Genomic DNA, 17230 nt, shown 5'->3' with positions numbered 1-17230 from the left:
TCCGTTTCGCCTTCCTCCTCACCATTATTGAATCTTATCATCAACGTCAATAACATCGTTATGTTATTTTCCCGTGTCAGCACCATAATGAAGATCATGATGTGTTTCCTTTGCTAAAATATTAGTACCACTTCAGAGACTGCTTACACCTAAGAGTAAAAGAAAATAGAAAGCCTCTAACAAGTTCACGTTATGCAAGTAACTGTTAAAAGAATTGTGAAAATATGTAAGGGAAGTGGTCAAAACTACCATGGACCCAACAAACCACAAAATAGATGGTGGTCTCTGCCAAGTTCTTCAGGTATAGGGACTGACCTTTTCAGTTGTATTTACGTGTGCAGATATTTACAACGAGTTACAAAATTATTGCACTCGGTTACTCCAACTACAATCGTTTCGACGATTTTATTGGAGCCAGACTTAGGCAGGTGATGTATAATTCGAACACGAGAGAAAGTGTACATCTTATTTAAATTACTTCAATTAACAATTTCGGTTATAGAAGCCAACTTGAAACCAGTTGTTTTAAACGCACAAACAAGGGGTAAGGGTGATGGCATCATTGGCTGAAAATCAAGGAAAAGTTCATTTCTTACCTGATAGTTGCTGTAGTGAACCGGTCCTCGTGTAGAGTAAAACACCAACACGTTATTGTCATATTTCCTCGCTTTCTGAAGCGTGGGGCCGCCGGTAGGCACAGAAGAATCCGATCACGTCTAGACATCCCCCTGACAACGACGTAGCATCAATAATGAATAGCCTTGGAGATCTAGTTTCCAAAACAGGTTAATTTCGCTGTGGTTGAAGTAAAAACTGGCTGGCCTAACGGTCCTAACGGCAATACCACGACAACAAATGTTTCGTTTGAGCACAGGCCGGACAGCTGTGCTGTCGAGCGGAGGTTGACAGAGTGGGAAGATATATGTTTTCAGCGGCGTCAATCACGAAAAAGTATTAATCACGAGATGCCCCTAATGGAATTTTTGCGGGATGCTTAATGTGGCTTCATTTATTCTCATTGTATGCTTCGCAGATTCAGAATGAATAAATCAAATGATGATTTGACGTCACACAGGTAGGGATGAGGGGGTCCCCTCCCTCGTGATATACGCGCCGGTAATAGATTTTGATTGGGCCGTTTTTGTTGAAGACAATCAGAACGATAGATTCCTTCTAGGAGAGAGCGGAGCCCAACTTTAGACATGGTCTGCCCTCAGGGCATCCCGCGTAACAAACTGTTAGCGAAGGAAACTGACAGGTATAAACGTAATAGTTTGGTTCTTATTCCAAGATCATTATCAAACAATGCGTTGAGCCACAGTGAATATTAATGACCTAATAAATATAATGGCCGGAAATTAACAAGTGGTCGACGTAATATATCAAACACGAGAAGGTGTGTTTCATCAGATATCCAAACACTGAGAAGAAAGTTGAAAAAATGAGGCGCGGCCGAGTTTTTTAAACGACTTCGAGAAAAGAATGTAAACAACAATACAACAAGGCTCAAAACTACAAAATATTGAAATTATAAGCAAGCTCTTTGGCAGCTTTATGCCAAAATTTAGCGTAGGTAAGGTTGCACTTCTTAATTAGTAAGAATTCTTCTTGTTACTACAAGCAAAAACAGTAACATTGTTTTAGATAGTTTGATGCAAATGTGAATTGAAGCTGGCAATAATAGCACTGCCGTTAATACACTTAAGTAAATTATTCAAATTGAAGAGGAATTTAAACGCCTCGCAACTGTGGAGGTGTTGAAACATAGCAGAATTGCAATCGGAGCTATGTTCATCTAAGGTAATTTCAAACATCTATCGCTCTTTCCAATATATTCCGCATTGCAAACTGGGTTCGTCAGTTTATAAATTACGTGAGACTTAAGATAGAAAGGGGTAGGGTCTTTGTTACAACAAAATTGTGAAAGTTTCTTAGTCTTACAGAAAATTTTGAAACGAACGGGCTCTCTAAAACAGCGCTGGAGTCAGGGTTAGATGAACTCAGTACATTCAGAACCACTACTTTTAAAACGCCTAATGGGATTAGATGCTACATGTTTGGGAAAACCATTCCAAGACAGGAAAGTTTAAATGGTTGATATTTGTTTCTGAGAAAATCGTTTTTGCAAAAACGAGAAGCGCGATGGAAAAAGGCTCTAGCCCAACGCGTTTTGCGGGGCCACTGTTGATAGCTAGTGCAAGAGACATACTGACCGGTGTTTGTATCTTTCCTGTAAATGTCCGCAGTGGTGTTATACAATAAAAATAGACTCTTTCCAAAGTAAAAGTTTTAAAGTTGTTTTTATTAAATTTGGTCCTTATTCGGATACTTTAATCATTAAACGATATTTCATTGCTGATTATTACTCTCAAATATTGCGGTTTGAATAACAATAATTTTAGTGTGTAGTTATTCCATTTACTTGTGTTTAATTAAGAGAATTAAGGTGAACCGTGTAATGAAAGTCACCAACAAGAGACACTTTTCCTTCTTAGCTGGACTTCTTGGAACTGTTCAGATTATCCTTAAATATGCTTTACAAGTGACACAGTTGAAACCGTGTTAGTCATATCTTTCAACGCAATAGTTTGTTGTAAACATAATTTTAGTTATGCTGATCAAAAGTTGTTTTCTCCTGGTACCAATTCAATGTGAAGCAAAAGTTTGTTTTGAAGTCTTGTTTTGCAGTGTTTCCTCGGAAACCGTACCAATGAATAGTTACGCCCAAATTGGTTTTTAAAAAGTAACAATAGGTTGTTTATGCCTTGTCAACACACATTTTCTAAGTTTCTTCCTTTAGTTATCTTGCTTCCAGGGCATGACTGGAAATAACTTGCTTATTCGTTTTTGGTAGTTTTTGGTGTAATTCCGTCGTGTTTCGGGTTGAATTTGTACCAGTTAACTTTTACCCTTAATGACCTTTAATCCTTAGAAATTACTACGGAAATACCTATTGTACCAGATCTGTTGTACCAATACGTACTGTACTTTTAATTAAAGCTATACGAGGTTGTAAGCGCGTGGCAAGTTAATTTATGGAAAAGGCGAAACCATGATTCGGACAAGAAGGTTGTGTTCTATTTTAAGTTTCCGTTGTAAAGTGTTGTTATGTAATTTCATTTAATGTTTGATTTCTCTTGTATTTAGCCAAGAACGTTCATTTGTAAAAAGATGAAAATGTTCCTTGTAATTTTTATATTGATCTCTTCGCTTTGTTTTGTCCAGGTCGTTTGGCGGTGACATTGAAAATTGAAGAAGAAAGTCATTTCGCTCACTGAAAGTTACTCGAAGGAAAATATGTAAATTGTTTTGGTGCGCAAGCGTACTTTCGCTTAAGAACTACTGCGCAAGGCATTACGTTAGCCTAAATTTATGATTGATGAGATTTTGACAGCTGATTGACAGTTCCCGCCAAATCCCGCTTGGACGATATAAAAGCGATGAGATTAATCTGTTCTTGGCCTTTACATCTTGATCTTGTCAGAAGAAGTTCGTTAGTGTGATCAATAAATAATGTCAAGGACTTGAAGACGTGGTTGTACTTATTGAAGCCTTATAACACGTAGAAATAATAGTACAACAGTGGATGTTCTATCAAGAGAAATGTCCAGGAAATGAACGTTATCGTCCTCAAACTTGTCCACAGTAAAACGGAGAATCAGATTACTGTGAAAGCTAGTTGGCTCACATAACTAGCATGGAAATAATCAGGTTTGGCCAGAATTAACGTGTTGTCGACATACCGCCCGTAGAATTTTACAAGGCCATTATCAATCATTTTACGAACAATAACATTTTCGAGTTCCGTCATTATGACGTTGACTAACACTGGACCTAAAGAGGAACCCATAGACACACCATCGATTGCTCGTAAAGAACCGAGTTAAAGTTAAATGCTGTCTTTTGGCAACAATCCTTGATAACTTTCTTGAGTGTTCTCATTCTTAATTTAGTGTCAATTAGTTTGTCGACATAGACTCTTGGACAGAATAATTTGGATGACTTTATCCAGAGGTACACTTTTAGGAAATAAAGATTCGGCATCAAGGGAGACCAAACGGTGACCCTCAGATCGAAAAGCTCGATCTTCGCGAATTCGGTGGACAGCGTCAAACGCACTTCTGAAACAAAGTAAATTCATTGCGAGTTAAAGGATTAAGCAATTGACATAAGAACTTTCCGACACCATAATATGGAGTATTAATAGTACTAGTAGGCCCGTAGCAAGGCTAGAATAACTAGGGGGGGCCGAGCAAAATGGTTAAACAAAACTACTCTTCCCCCCCCCCCCCGGGCCCGTCACCCCAGAAAAACAGACAGATTAGGGAGTTTAAGATGCAACGAAAACATAAAAAAAAGCAGTAGATTTAGTAAGCAAATCAATAACTTTGCACCTGCGTCACACTTTTTGGTACATTTCTTTGCCGTTTTTTTTACGCGGACTACCACGTGAAATTTCCTAATTTCACGTTTGAAGGAGGACGTAAACAAACGAGGGCAAAGTTTTCTTTCTCTTTGTAAATTTGGAATCGGGCAGTGAGAATCCGACTGCAGGAAAATTTTGCTCTTGAGAGGAAGTATTTGTGTGGCTTTCGACAACGCGCGAATACTAAATTGTTATAAACTAAGGGCATTTATATTGCTATCAATGAGCGGATGTCTTAAAAAACAAGTAGTTTATTTCAACAGCTTTCACGGTTTGAGATTGGTTGATTTGGATCCATTTTGGTCTTATTTCCGATTCACAAGGTAGGAGTGCCTTCGTTGCCGTTGTATATAAAAACAAACTGTTAGCTAAAGAAACTGACAGGTAGTAAACAAATTATTAAAGGTTGTGAAAAGGCACTTGCAGCATCAGAGTTCTAGACTGATTGATCAGTGCACATTAATCTGTTTTAATTATCTTTTTTGGCATATTGTTTTTCAACTTCCAAAAATTCTGGGGGGGCTCAAGCCCCCCCCTGCCCCTTCCCCTGCTACGGGCCTGACTAGTGTCAAACTGTTTATGTGTTTTAGGTAGGCCATGAGCACGACCAATAGCTGCGGATTTCAATCTCATTTTTCGGTCTTTTCTAGCTTAGAAATTTCACCGCGATTATACATAGTATTAAGGAATCGCTGAATTGTGGAAAGTCGTACTAATGTAGGATCAGTAGAAATTCTCTTGAATTTAGTTATGTCCGCAAAAATAGATTGGACAGCGTTAATATAATTATCCTCGTTGATATTAACTACAACTGGCCATTGCTTTGTACGGTTTCAAAATAACACATTGCTTACGCAAATTATGGATGATTTTCAAAGGTTTACCGTCAGTGACATATTGTCTATCGCCAGTGTCAATACAACTGTAAGTGAAGGAACGAAGTGCAGCTTTAACCCTCTCTCTCTTGAAATAGCTGTCCTTACACTAACATTGGGCTTTAAAGTCTGATCCCAAAAGTCCTCGGCGATGACAATCATCTCTTGCTCATATGAGTGGTTGGATAGCTAAGCCGTGTTTCAATCCAAACTTCAGAATTGCTAATTCATCATCCTTAAGTTGTCTACCGGACAAATTCATGATAAGTTCATAGGAATTCTGGTGGATACCATCCTTAAATAATCCGTTTCTGAACTAGGGGATTGTTGAGTTTGATCACATGGCGTTGTTTGACTTTCGCTGATTCGAAGTCAGTACAATCTTGAGACGACGCACGAAGAATCTGGTAATGGTGCATTTCAGCAATTAATTAAGGGTGTGGTATTCTGCAAGGAGGCTTCTCGTGTGGAAACCAAATCAGTGAGATCTTTTATCGTACGATTCTTGTCATCAATGGCTTCTTTCAACAGGCGGAGAAGAAGCTGGCGTTGTAACTTGAAGTCTTTCTTTTGATGTTTTTCCAGAAATTGAACTTAGGAAAGACGCTGTTGTGTTGGCAATCATGAAGGAACTGAAGATCCAGCCTAATAAGTTCAACGCATTGTTTTCTTTTAACGTTTGATAATGGTCTTGGAAAAAGAACCGAAATATTACTTTTATATCTTGTTGTTTTCTCCTCTTGCCTAAACTTAAATCTTAATTAAGTTAACAAGATGTTGTTCGGAGTAGTTTTACTGCTGCACTTCACATGTCTTCGATTGAAGGTTCTGAGGCATATTAAGCACGGTTAAGACTTGGGGTGCTCACCATTTACGCAAACCACCCAGATGGAAATTTTCGGCATAAATACGAAATGATTTAGCTTGTTTTAACAGAAGATGGATAACATGCAAAATGTATTAAAATCAGCGGTAAATCCCAAAAGGAGTAATAAAAATGCATCACTTTGACCAGAAGGCCATAATTTCAGAGGTACTCCAAATGGAATGATGCGTACCATTTGATTTTCCAACTGGAATTTCCGTGTTTTCCATGTAAATGGTAAGCACCCTCGGTTCAGTTGTTTTATTAAGGACGGTTCCTCCTTTTGCTACTGCGCATATGTTCTGCGCATCTCAGGGTGGTCCGTGAAACTCAGGCGGCGCCTGCTAAAACAAAGAGATTTTTGCGCGGTTTATAACTACGCGGAAAGAGAAGTTCTTGGCAAGGATTATTGGAATCCGAAATGGAAATAAGGGGTAATCACGCATTTTTCAGAAATAACAAACTTTTAATTTGGCAAAAGATTCCATATATTACTTTGTATTTAAACGCCTTTCAGAATCATTGTTGCTTAATTAGTATCTCTGAAGAATGTATGGTAACCCCGATTTTCTTTTTGAATTCAAGAGGTCCCTGCTTTAAAGACTAGGGGAGCAAAGATGGCGCAGTGGTGAGAGCACTTGCCTCCCACCAATGTGGTCCGGGTTCTCCGGTTTTCCTTCCTCTACAAAAACCAACATCTTCAAATTCCTATTCGACCCGGAACGAGCAGACACCTTTGAACGAGTTGCTTGAGCTCTTTGGTGCTTCGTGGGTAAATAAAGTACATTTACATTTTTTACTGCATAGTGATTAGCCGTGCAAAATAGCTGTCGCGGTATCTTTTCGGACTCCGCACTTGCCGGTTCACAAACTGAAGAGGACTGTATCTTTCCTTATCTGAAGATATATTTTAACATTCCAACAATCTGACAATCTCTGATCCAATCTACAAGTCACTATCTTCTATTCGCGATTTACAGTTCCGCCTGTCACAATCCGTTCTTACTCGATCTCACCTTACATTGTACTAAGATTTACCAGGTTCTATTTCCGCAACAAGTATTTTCCCTACAATCACGAGCACAGTAAAATCCCAAGCCTGCTATTGTAATGCTCCTAATTTAATTTCTGTTACACAATTGCACTCTTTTCTCTTCCTTATTTATCTTAATAGATGCGTGTAGTTACATCATTGTCATGCAGTACTTTAACTTCGGATTTTGCCAGTTTACAATTGTCAATCTGCTTTGTCCACTTAATATTGCTACTTAAAGGGACAGCACCACGATATTTTTAGCAACACATTGAAAATCGGAAAGACGCTATTGGGTTGATAGCAGCCAAGATATAATGACGAAATGCCATTAAAAGACTATCAGAATGCAAAGAAACTACCCACGAATATTTTCGCCGGCAGATGACCAAGATACCCGGGCAAGATAGCGAGGGGTTCAAATTTGAAAACGTCTGGCGGACGTTTTCAAATTTTAAAAGAAGCAGAGACCGATACAACGTAGAATTACGGTTTAAAGGTTACTATATTTCGGCTGGCCAAACCAGCCTTCTTCAGGTATAATGAAAATTTACATTGGGACATACGCTTATATAGCTGACAAACATTTGCGCAATAGCGGAACTACGTTAAACTAAATTGATTGACAGTATAAAATATGAAGCAAATGAAATAATAATAACAAAGAATAAAAAATAATAAAAGGAAAAAAGCTAGTACATATCTTCGCGAATATTAAGGCCATGTGGAGAAAGTGTTCTGCCTTTTGAGATTAAAAAGGCTTCCCTGGCCTTACGTATTGAGTCTAGGTTAGAGTAGACTTTTTCTATGAGGATTAATTGCATGTCGTTAGCGGTGTGGTTAGGAGCGGTGAGGAAGTGTTCTGCGGCTGTGGTGGGTTTAGATTTAGTGTCAGGGTTATCTATGGTGCGGCGGTGTTCATTAAAGCGGTCTTTTAAGCGTCGCTGTTGTAACTGATAAAAGAAGCAGAGACCGATACAACGTAGAATTACGGTTTAAAGGTTACTATATTTCGGCTGGCCAAACCAGCCTTCTTCAGGTATAATGAAAATTTACATTGGGACACACGCTTATATAGTTGACGAATATTTGCGCAATAGCGGAACTACGTAAAACTAAATTGATTGACAGTAAATATGAAGCAAATGAAATAATAGTAACAAAAAATTAAAAATAATAAAAGGAAAAAGCTAGTACATTTCTTCGCGAATATTAAGGCCATGTTCTGCCTTTTGAGATTAAAAAGGCTTCCCTGGCCTTACGGATTGAGTCTCGGTTAGAGTAGACTTTTTCTATGGGGATTAATTGCATGTCGTTAGCGGTGTGGTTAGGAGCGGTGACGCACTAAAATCGCTGGTTGTACTTTATTTTGGTTCAACCTTTCGTCTTAGAATCACTGTTAATATTTCTTTAATTAGCGATTGAGAAATTAATTAACGCAGTGTTCAAAGTTTAAATTTAGTGAATTTTGGACAAAAATCATGATATTTCCCATCGATCTCCCATGATACTGCTCGCGTTTAACTGACATGCGATATATTTCGTGACATTATTCATTCACTATCATGCAATATTTAAGTCACGCACATCAGTGCCTCTTTTCCGACATATTGTGAGTATCATTGTAAATCATGGTAGTATAGTAAGTAGTACAGATATTGTAAGTATTGTTGGCACTGTAAGTATTGTAGGCATAGTAGCTAGGTATTGTAAGTATGTAAGTATTGAAAGTACATGTATATTAAGCATTGTCAGGAGCCTGGCGTTGTTAGTATCGTAAGTAGCTTAGGCACTGTAAGTATTGTGAGCATTGTAAGTATTGTTCTTTTTTCAGGTTATTAAGTATTGTTATTATTGAAGTACCATAAATATTGTAAGTAGTGTTCAGTATAGCCTGCGAACGCAGACGTATTTCCGACTGTCGCTTTTTTCGGCGGGGTGAAGCGACAGCCGGAAATACGTCTGCGTTCGCAGGCTATGTTCAGTATTGTAAGTACTGTATTGAATTCTGTGTCGTGTAAGGCTAATAAAAAGTGTACAAAAAAAATGATGCCATCCACAGTGTTCTAGCTCGTGATGAAGGCAGCAGTGCGATGCTGAAACATCCTTTTAAAACAATTAACGATTTTATCTTCATGGGGGGCAGCCCGACTACAAATGCACTACTTTTAAGAACTTAGCCGTTGTTTTTGGAAGGAAATTCGAGGGGAGGCGGGGGGGGAGGGAGAGGAGCTAAATTAGTGTGCTGTGTGGCTGAATTTGGCTGGAGTCTCGACATTAATATCGTAGTCTATTCCTAAATCATCATCCTTTGATTTTTTTTTACCCGGTGACCAATCCCATTCCCAGTTATTTATATAATCCCATTTTATTTTTCAGTAAAAAAGGAACTCCCTGTTTCCGTTTGGCCTCCTTAGGACCCCCTTTCTTCCAACTCAGGAGAAGAAGAAAGACGCGAGAGAGAGAAAAAAAGCTTTTTCAGATAATACGTTATTCTGAGCCTGTTTCTCAAAATTCCCAGAGAGTGTTTGGGCTCGGGAATTTTATTTCAAATTTATTTTCTATCGATTTATGGAAGTCGTTCCACTCGAACTACCCCGCTGTGCTGGTTTTAAGTTTTTAACGTTTCAGCTTTCATAGTTTTAGATAAAATCATTTTTTTTTTGCTAATGAACATTGTCGCTACGTATACAGTTCTTTGGGGGCCCGACGGAAGTTTAATTTTGGGAACGCATACCAGATGTTTTTGATGACGTTTAACCCTTGGGCTAAACTTTATTTTTAAAAACTCTATATTATAAAATATCATTTCCATCTGTGAATTGTTTTAGAACCGGACGCGATATGAGTGACGACAGAGGCTTTTTCAAAGAATCCTCACACAATCTCAAAATAGACTTGAAATAATCAGCCAGCTGATCACAAGCAAGTGAGTTTGCAAAATTGTAGTTATAGCTTCGCTCAAGACTCGCACCCATCCAATCTTTTATGCATTTACTCAGAAATTGCCGCCCAATATATGTTCAATATTTGTTTATTTCCCACTACACGGAAATAGTTTGCTGGACTGCTTGCAGACTCCCTTATCTCTTGAGATCTGTCCAGGGTTAATCGATCCGCCGAGGAATCCTCGTCGTCCCAATGTTTCGCTGCGTGTTACCGCTACACAAACTTCGAGAGATCTAGAAAGAAACAGACTGCAGGCAGAATAGTCTGCTCTTCTTGTTTTGAGAGTCAGCTTTTCAAAAGCAGTGCACAGCTGACGACCTCTTGGCCAAGAACAACAGGAGTAAAACAGAATTAACAGCATCGCAGTATAGTTAACCTTTATTGACCTTTATACATTCAGCACGAGGATTTCAGTTCCAATTACCGTAAATCTATATACGGCTGTAGATAAACAAACAAACAAACAAACAAACAAAATTACAAACTCCCAGGTGAACATATTAAACTTGCTAAATCTTAGCAAATCTATCATTTAGAACATCAACATACTTAAACTTTGGGAGTGTGAAACATCGACATTATTTGACAAATGTAGCCGTCGAAAGAGCAGAAGACTGTTCACGAGAGTGGAGGTTGGACTGAGAGCCAGCGGTGGGTGGAGGGGAAGACCCCAGAGCGCGCGGCACTCACATTTAGAGCTATGCAGGAACTTGTTGATTTTCATTTTCCAAAAATTGGAAGTTCTTGTCAATCAGAAATGTCCAAATATTTACCTTTTTATCAGCTTTCTAATTTGTCTCCATTCTCCGTTAGCTTTTTTCTTGGAAAGCAAAAGCTCCGGTTCAGAACAGAGTTGTCCTAATTAGTCTCAGCATGCGCCACTGAGGCAGTAAATTCCGCGAAAAGATCACGCGTTTCCGAGAAATCAAACACGCGTGACATTGCGTGCTCATTGCCTAGCTACGCTCCATAGAGTCATAATATTCTCCGGAAGTCAAATGCAAAAGAGATGATATTTTTGTCTTCGATTAGCGGGAGTGTAAGTTGATTGCATTTTGTCCAGATAAAATAAGACGTAAAACTTTGAAATTTTTCAGAAATCTTTGCCACAGAAATCCTCTTTGTGGTTTGGAAAGCCTAAAACGTAATTTTAATAAACAGTTTGTGCTCGCCGTTTATGTGGACCGGATGCCAAAAATAACCCGAGGTGACGAAGTTCAGTGGGATGGTTTTTATCGGTGGTGTGGGGTTATTGAAAAGGAAATCTTAGACCAATTTCAAAAACTACAGATGAATTTCCACACAAACGGAAATTGTAACTATTAGTAGAAGCATAAGCTGAACTTAACCTTCTTTTAAATTGCCTTAAAATAACATTAAAGACCCCTGGGTTTCTTGTAAACAAATATTTGATCAAAGCATCCTTTTGATCAACTTCCTGTCTTCGTCAACAAATCATCACACGGTTTGGGCAGATTTAACGCGCGTTCGTCTTGCGGAAGACGTTATGAAAGTTCCACCGATTTTATCCCAATAAACATCCGCTTCATAGCTTTTCCCTCATGCATGCACTGCGCACATAAAGAACCATTGTTCAGGCGTTTCAAAACAGGAAATCATTCATACTTCTGCTCACTTTAACTCCCGTTAGTAACTTTTTGGGATTTCGAAACGATTTTAATTATATCCGAGATTACTTTGGATCAAAGTGAAATGCGTGGGCAGTGTATAGAACATAAAAATGGCAGTGTTCAAAACACAAAGAAAGTTAGTAACCGCTCAACCTGTTTACTATATTTAATATACACGTTGGGTAACCTAAGCAACTGGATGTCTTACTCCGTTTAATCTTCAAAAATATCGAAATCTCTGGAAAACCTTTATGGATATTTTTTTACTAGGTGAAGTAGTCTTCAGTCGGCTAAACTGTTCGTCTCACTTTTCCCAAATCATTTACAGTTTTATTGGATTGATGCCTTTACAGTATAATACAAATTACATATAATACAAATTATATATCCATGAATTTTCCTATACGCTTGTATTTACAAAAACGCGATTATGCAACATTTGCGCTTACAAGGCAACTGAGAATTATAATTTCAATCTGTTAACAGTTATCATTGTGGGCTCAGTACTCCGGCCCAATTCGCGGGTATTTGGGAAACACTACAGCGAAAAAATTGTAAAATAATATTTCGAGCTTCCCGTTATCCAGTATTTTTTAAACCTTTCCTAGTCATGATGCCACAAGATATGACGCCACAGGAATGAGGAAGTCTTAACATTTGACTGACAACAAGCGCTGTATGTAATTTTTTTTTTATCAACACAGACTCAACTGTCATAGCAAAAATCCCCCGATTCGGGGGTGCTTCTAGTTAAAACACCTCTTCGGTGGAGTTCCCGTTTTCTTTTGGAATCTTGATGTTGTGTTCTAGAATCTACAATCGGGTACACGACTTGTAAATGAGGCGCGTGAATTGGTAACGCCACTCCAAGATCGGGTTCGTTTCCCGGAAAATTCGTCGGCAGGCCAGCTTGCGAGTGAGACGGTGGATCAATCACCGTTCCTTCACTTCTCTCTCGCCTTATTGCCGACTCTTTGTCCTTTTTTTCTCGCTCAAAAGCATTCTTATACAAGTCAACTTCACGCGTAAGTGATGATATCATTTCTTGACAGTCTGAGATTTGATCAGTCAGAACGGACACCTTGGTCTCCGCTGTTTCTTTATCGTTCTTTTCCTTCTGGAAATCATTTTCGTAAATATTTAGCTGTTCGATGTAAAGTTCTAAGTCGGTGCTTGAAGAATTATCTTTACCGAGCGCTTCCGCTAGCCTCAGTATCTCGGACTCCAGCACTGTTTTATGTTCCTCAAGCGATGTTATTTGGGCTCGTGACTCGCGTAAACTTTCCTCGAGCGCGTTAATTTTTTTCTCAAGATCCGCTGTGGTGTTGTTGCTTATGCTTAAACTAACGAGGGAATTAGAATTTGCGAAGGAGTCTGATCCGCTCCCTGCTGTCTGTTGCTCCCCAAGTCTTCTTCTCAAATCATAACATTCTTCTTTTAACTTCCTTGATAATTTGCGTTCGTTCTCAAGCTCCGTGTTCAAACGCCGCTTATCTCTCAACAGTTCCAGAACATACGCGTTTGTCCTCTCTAATTCAACCTCAATTCGATTTTCTTTCTCACCTTTGTGCATCTCGATTCGTTGTAATTTTTCCTTCGTACGTCCTCCCGCGATTTGATCTAACTCATCTTCGCTGGACCTTCGCCTGTCACCCACTTCGCATAAATGATGACTTTTATAACTTGAACTGCGGAAGTCTTTAGTCACGTGACAGGAATATGTGCCTGGCAGTTCAAAGCTACCATGCATAATTCTAAGAATTATTCTATCTACAATCTTTCGCTGCCTTGAATAATTTAGAGCCCAGCTGGGGTTCCAAACTGCTTAAGATAAGTTTAAGCGACGTTTGAATCACCAGAAAAAATATCTGATGCTACCGGTTGCAGCTTTCTAAAAATTTTTTTACGGGAAGCTTGAGCCCTCGGCGAAGTTCCTGCTTTTTATCGCTGAATTCAAAACGCTGATACACGATTTTATCTACGACACTTGGCTAATCACATATACACAAAATATCTTATTCATATTTTTTCTAGGTATTAAACCACACTGTATGAAAAATTCAACTTACGTGACTAAGAAAAGTTGAATGTAAGACGCCTGGAAGCTTGTTATTAAAATCAATACAACTGATATTCAAAGCGAGGAGCGCGAAATTAATATACGATTGAAAGAAATATTTCATGAGAATGCATACGAAGCAATATTAGTTCGTAATAACGTTAATTTAATTCTGCTTGTACTTACGTTTCTAGTAAAGTGCTAAAAATAAAATACCATTTCTTCGGGGATTTTTCGGTTATGTTTTTCGCTATGAACTGCAAATTAATCACACAAAATCAACTAGAAGTTGTTCTTCCCCGGCCTCAGACAGGAACAGTCAACTGAGTAATAAGCATGTGATGTGAGTGCCAGGTCATCGCCGAATCGGTTTGACCTTCTACGGCCTTCAAGAAAAAATCTGGTTTTGGATTTCCGTCACACAAAAAAATAAAAAATGAAATAAATAAATAAATAAATAAGGCACACGAGAAAGAAGAAGCCCACAGTCTCACAGATGGTATTTTTCCTTTTGATAAGCTGCTGTTGAGGAAGTTTAGCCTTGATATCAGTTTAAAATATTCGTTTCCATCTGCTTATTATTTTTTTTAACCGGATGTAACGTGTAGGACGACATAGCTTTTTTTAAAATCCCTCACGCAATCGCAAGAGGCTCCGTCGACAGGCCCGAATGTTTTTATAACGTCTGTCGGATGGCGTTGTTTGTTCCGTTAAATTTATTTTATTTTGTTAGCTTCGCCGGACATGTAAATAAATAGTGTGAACCATCTCAGCTTAGCCTTTTTTTAGTACTATCTTCCAACTGTAAAACTCTAGTAAAACGTGCCCGTGAAATGCCCGGGTCAATGCCTTCTGCTTGTTACAATTTACCCTCCACCGAGGCTACGTGTTCATCAGTTCGAGAGAATCAGGAATGATTGCGTGACCTGTCCAAGGCTTAGTTCAAACTCAAAAATTACTCGCGGTAGACATCAGTTTCGCTTATGAGAGACGTCTCGTATGTTTATACAATCACCATCGAGACATCAGGTTTGAAGTTACATGGATTTCAAAACTCCTCGTGCACTATGAAAGCGTAAACAGGAATATCCACCCTTCAGTACATCGGTATTCGAGTTGATTGTGATCAATCTTGACTATTGTCCTCGGCCCCTCAGTGTGGGCGCACCACTTCCCCTAGCCACGCCTCTGTGGATTTTCACAGGAGAACTTTTTACTAGTGAATTATTTCGCTCCGTTATTAATTATAGAAGTAAGTTGCAAGCAAAGTATCCCATTTTTGAATAGGCACATGTGTTTGATGCAAAAAAGAACACGGCTGATTTCACAGTGAGGGAAATATATTATTTCAATATTCAAAAGGTACGGCCATTCTTCCTCTCCAGGGTTTCAGTTCAGGTTTCTGAGATACCCTGAAGAAGAAAGGCCGTGCCTTTCGAAATATTGGAGTAAAATGTATATCCATAACCGTTAAAGAAATCAGCCTTTCTCTCTTTTTTTTCCCGACAATTTGTTGCTGATTAGATCCTTTACTCGGCTATAAGACGCGGGATCCGGTGCATTTATTTTGTCGCAGTGGTCCTTACAATTATAGTTACTGTTTTTTACTGTGCTAATGTTTGTTGTAGAAGGCAAGAGCTCCCCCCCGCTGTCAGTGTCGTAAGTCGACGTCACGCGCAGTTCTCGAACCAGCGTTACTACTCGGACTTGGCTACGAGGCTTAGAGGAATAAAACAACTGAGAAAGTACATTGAGGCTCGGAGATGAATAATTTATTTATTTTTATTTTTATTCCCCTATTTATGAGTCTTGTAGTTCCAGTTACCGTGACGTGACACCTTGATTACGTGGGGTACCAATAAGAGACCGCATGACGTTTTAAAAGCGTCAGCGCAGCACAAGCCGTTTAAGCCGCTTAAAAGCAGCTATGTCCGCTATGATATCCGTTGATTGTCTTTACAATTCAGTGTTCCCTTAACACGTTTTAGCTTGATTTAGTTCAGTTGAAGTTCCTTCTTCCCCTCCAAACAATTAGAGTGTTTTCACATGACGTCACAAGGTAATGTTGGTGTCCCAAAACAAAGAAATGGGGGCCATGTTGGTGTCCCAAACTAAACATCTGGGAATTGAACTCTATTTTTATGCAAATACTTTCTTTTGTTTCAGTAAACCAATATGGCCGGTAGTCACATGAATGAAAACACTCTATAGCGAGTCTCTTTCCCTCCTTCATGAGGGCATAATTAATAAAAGACATAAAAGGCATCCCTCCTTCATGAGGGCATAGTTAATTAATAAAAGGCAATACCGTTATGAAGCCTGACAAGCTTCTTTGTTATATGTTTTTGTTAGCATTTTTGGCCTTGACCGCGCACAAACCACAATAGATTTTGAAATGTGTTGGAAAAATTGACCAGTACAAACGGTCCTGTTAAGATATTCAACTGCGGTGTGAACGTTAAAACAAAGGACGGCGCACGGTCTCGGCCCATCCAACATGAATTGCAGCACCATTGTTGTAAAGTAAAAGTCAAAGTAAAAGTTTATGTAATCTCCCAGTAAGGGTTTTTCAGACCCAACCTACATAAGCATGCAAATAATTCATAAGTTTATAGTATTGAATAAAATATGTAAGCGTCAAAATCATAATAATAGACTGAAAAAACATCAATAGGTAACTCTCCTAGCTGACAAGAAGTGATCCAAAAAGGAATTATCTAAGTTTCTTTTTGAAAGTACGCAGGCTGTCTGCAGCAGTGATCTCACGTGGCAATGAGTTCCAGAGTTCAATTGCTCTATGTAGAAAAGTTCGTTGACATGCGGCCGAATGAGAAGATGGAATATTATATTTCTTGTGTTACGATCATGAACAGTAGATCTTGTCACAAGACAATCACTCAAGTAACTAGGTGCAAAGTTTCAAAATTAGTCCCTCAATTAACTATGATGAGGTGAACTCTCCAAGAGACCACAGTACTCGGGATCGGTCACATGATATCCAGTCGAGTTCTACATCCGGTAGCTATTATCCAGTCGGGCGCTTGTGTAGCCTTGAGAAGCGAACGATGGCTTCCCATCGTCCCCTTCTCGCCCTCGCAAGGAAGGAAACGACTACTAGGCAGGTTAGCGTCTATGCACACTATTTCAGTAGGCAATATTTTCCATTAATTGGTTCTGAGCTTTTTTGTTTTAGCACTGAAGATCCTTGAGCGAACAAGTAAGGGACGAAAATCTACAATCCCGGCCCAAATGTTCGGGACAGAAGCCTTTGTGGGGTCCATCTAGACATGTTTCCATACCCCACCATCCCCCTCACAATGTTGATGAACAAAGACGAATCTACGCGTGATGTCCACATGTACTCAACATTTGAATAAGGGGCGGGGGGGGGG

The 17230-nt window shown here is 39.1% G+C and overlaps 1 protein-coding gene across 1 annotated transcript; it reads right to left on the bottom strand.

The window, feature by feature from the left end:
- Positions 1–12083: 12083 nt before the first annotated feature.
- On the bottom strand, positions 12084–13505 carry LOC146474391 (uncharacterized). Its single transcript, XM_085116980.1, has one exon. It carries the CDS (start codon positions 13350–13352, stop codon positions 12486–12488), a length of 867 nt encoding a protein of 288 aa, XP_084973106.1. The 5' UTR covers positions 13353–13505; the 3' UTR covers positions 12084–12485.
- Between the last annotated feature and the right edge of the window lie 3725 nt (positions 13506–17230).

The sequence above is a fragment of the Pavona decussata genome, unplaced genomic scaffold (assembly GCF_977016875.1).
Source record: "Pavona decussata unplaced genomic scaffold, jaPavDecu1.1 SCAFFOLD_89, whole genome shotgun sequence".
Taxonomy (NCBI): domain Eukaryota; kingdom Metazoa; phylum Cnidaria; class Anthozoa; order Scleractinia; family Agariciidae; genus Pavona; species Pavona decussata.
This window is presented reverse-complemented; position numbering and strand designations above follow the sequence as displayed.

Coding starts and splice junctions, on each gene's coding strand:
- LOC146474391 (XM_085116980.1), bottom strand. CDS start 13,352: ATGCACAAAGGTGAGAAAGAAAATCGAATTGAGGTTGAATTAGAGAGG.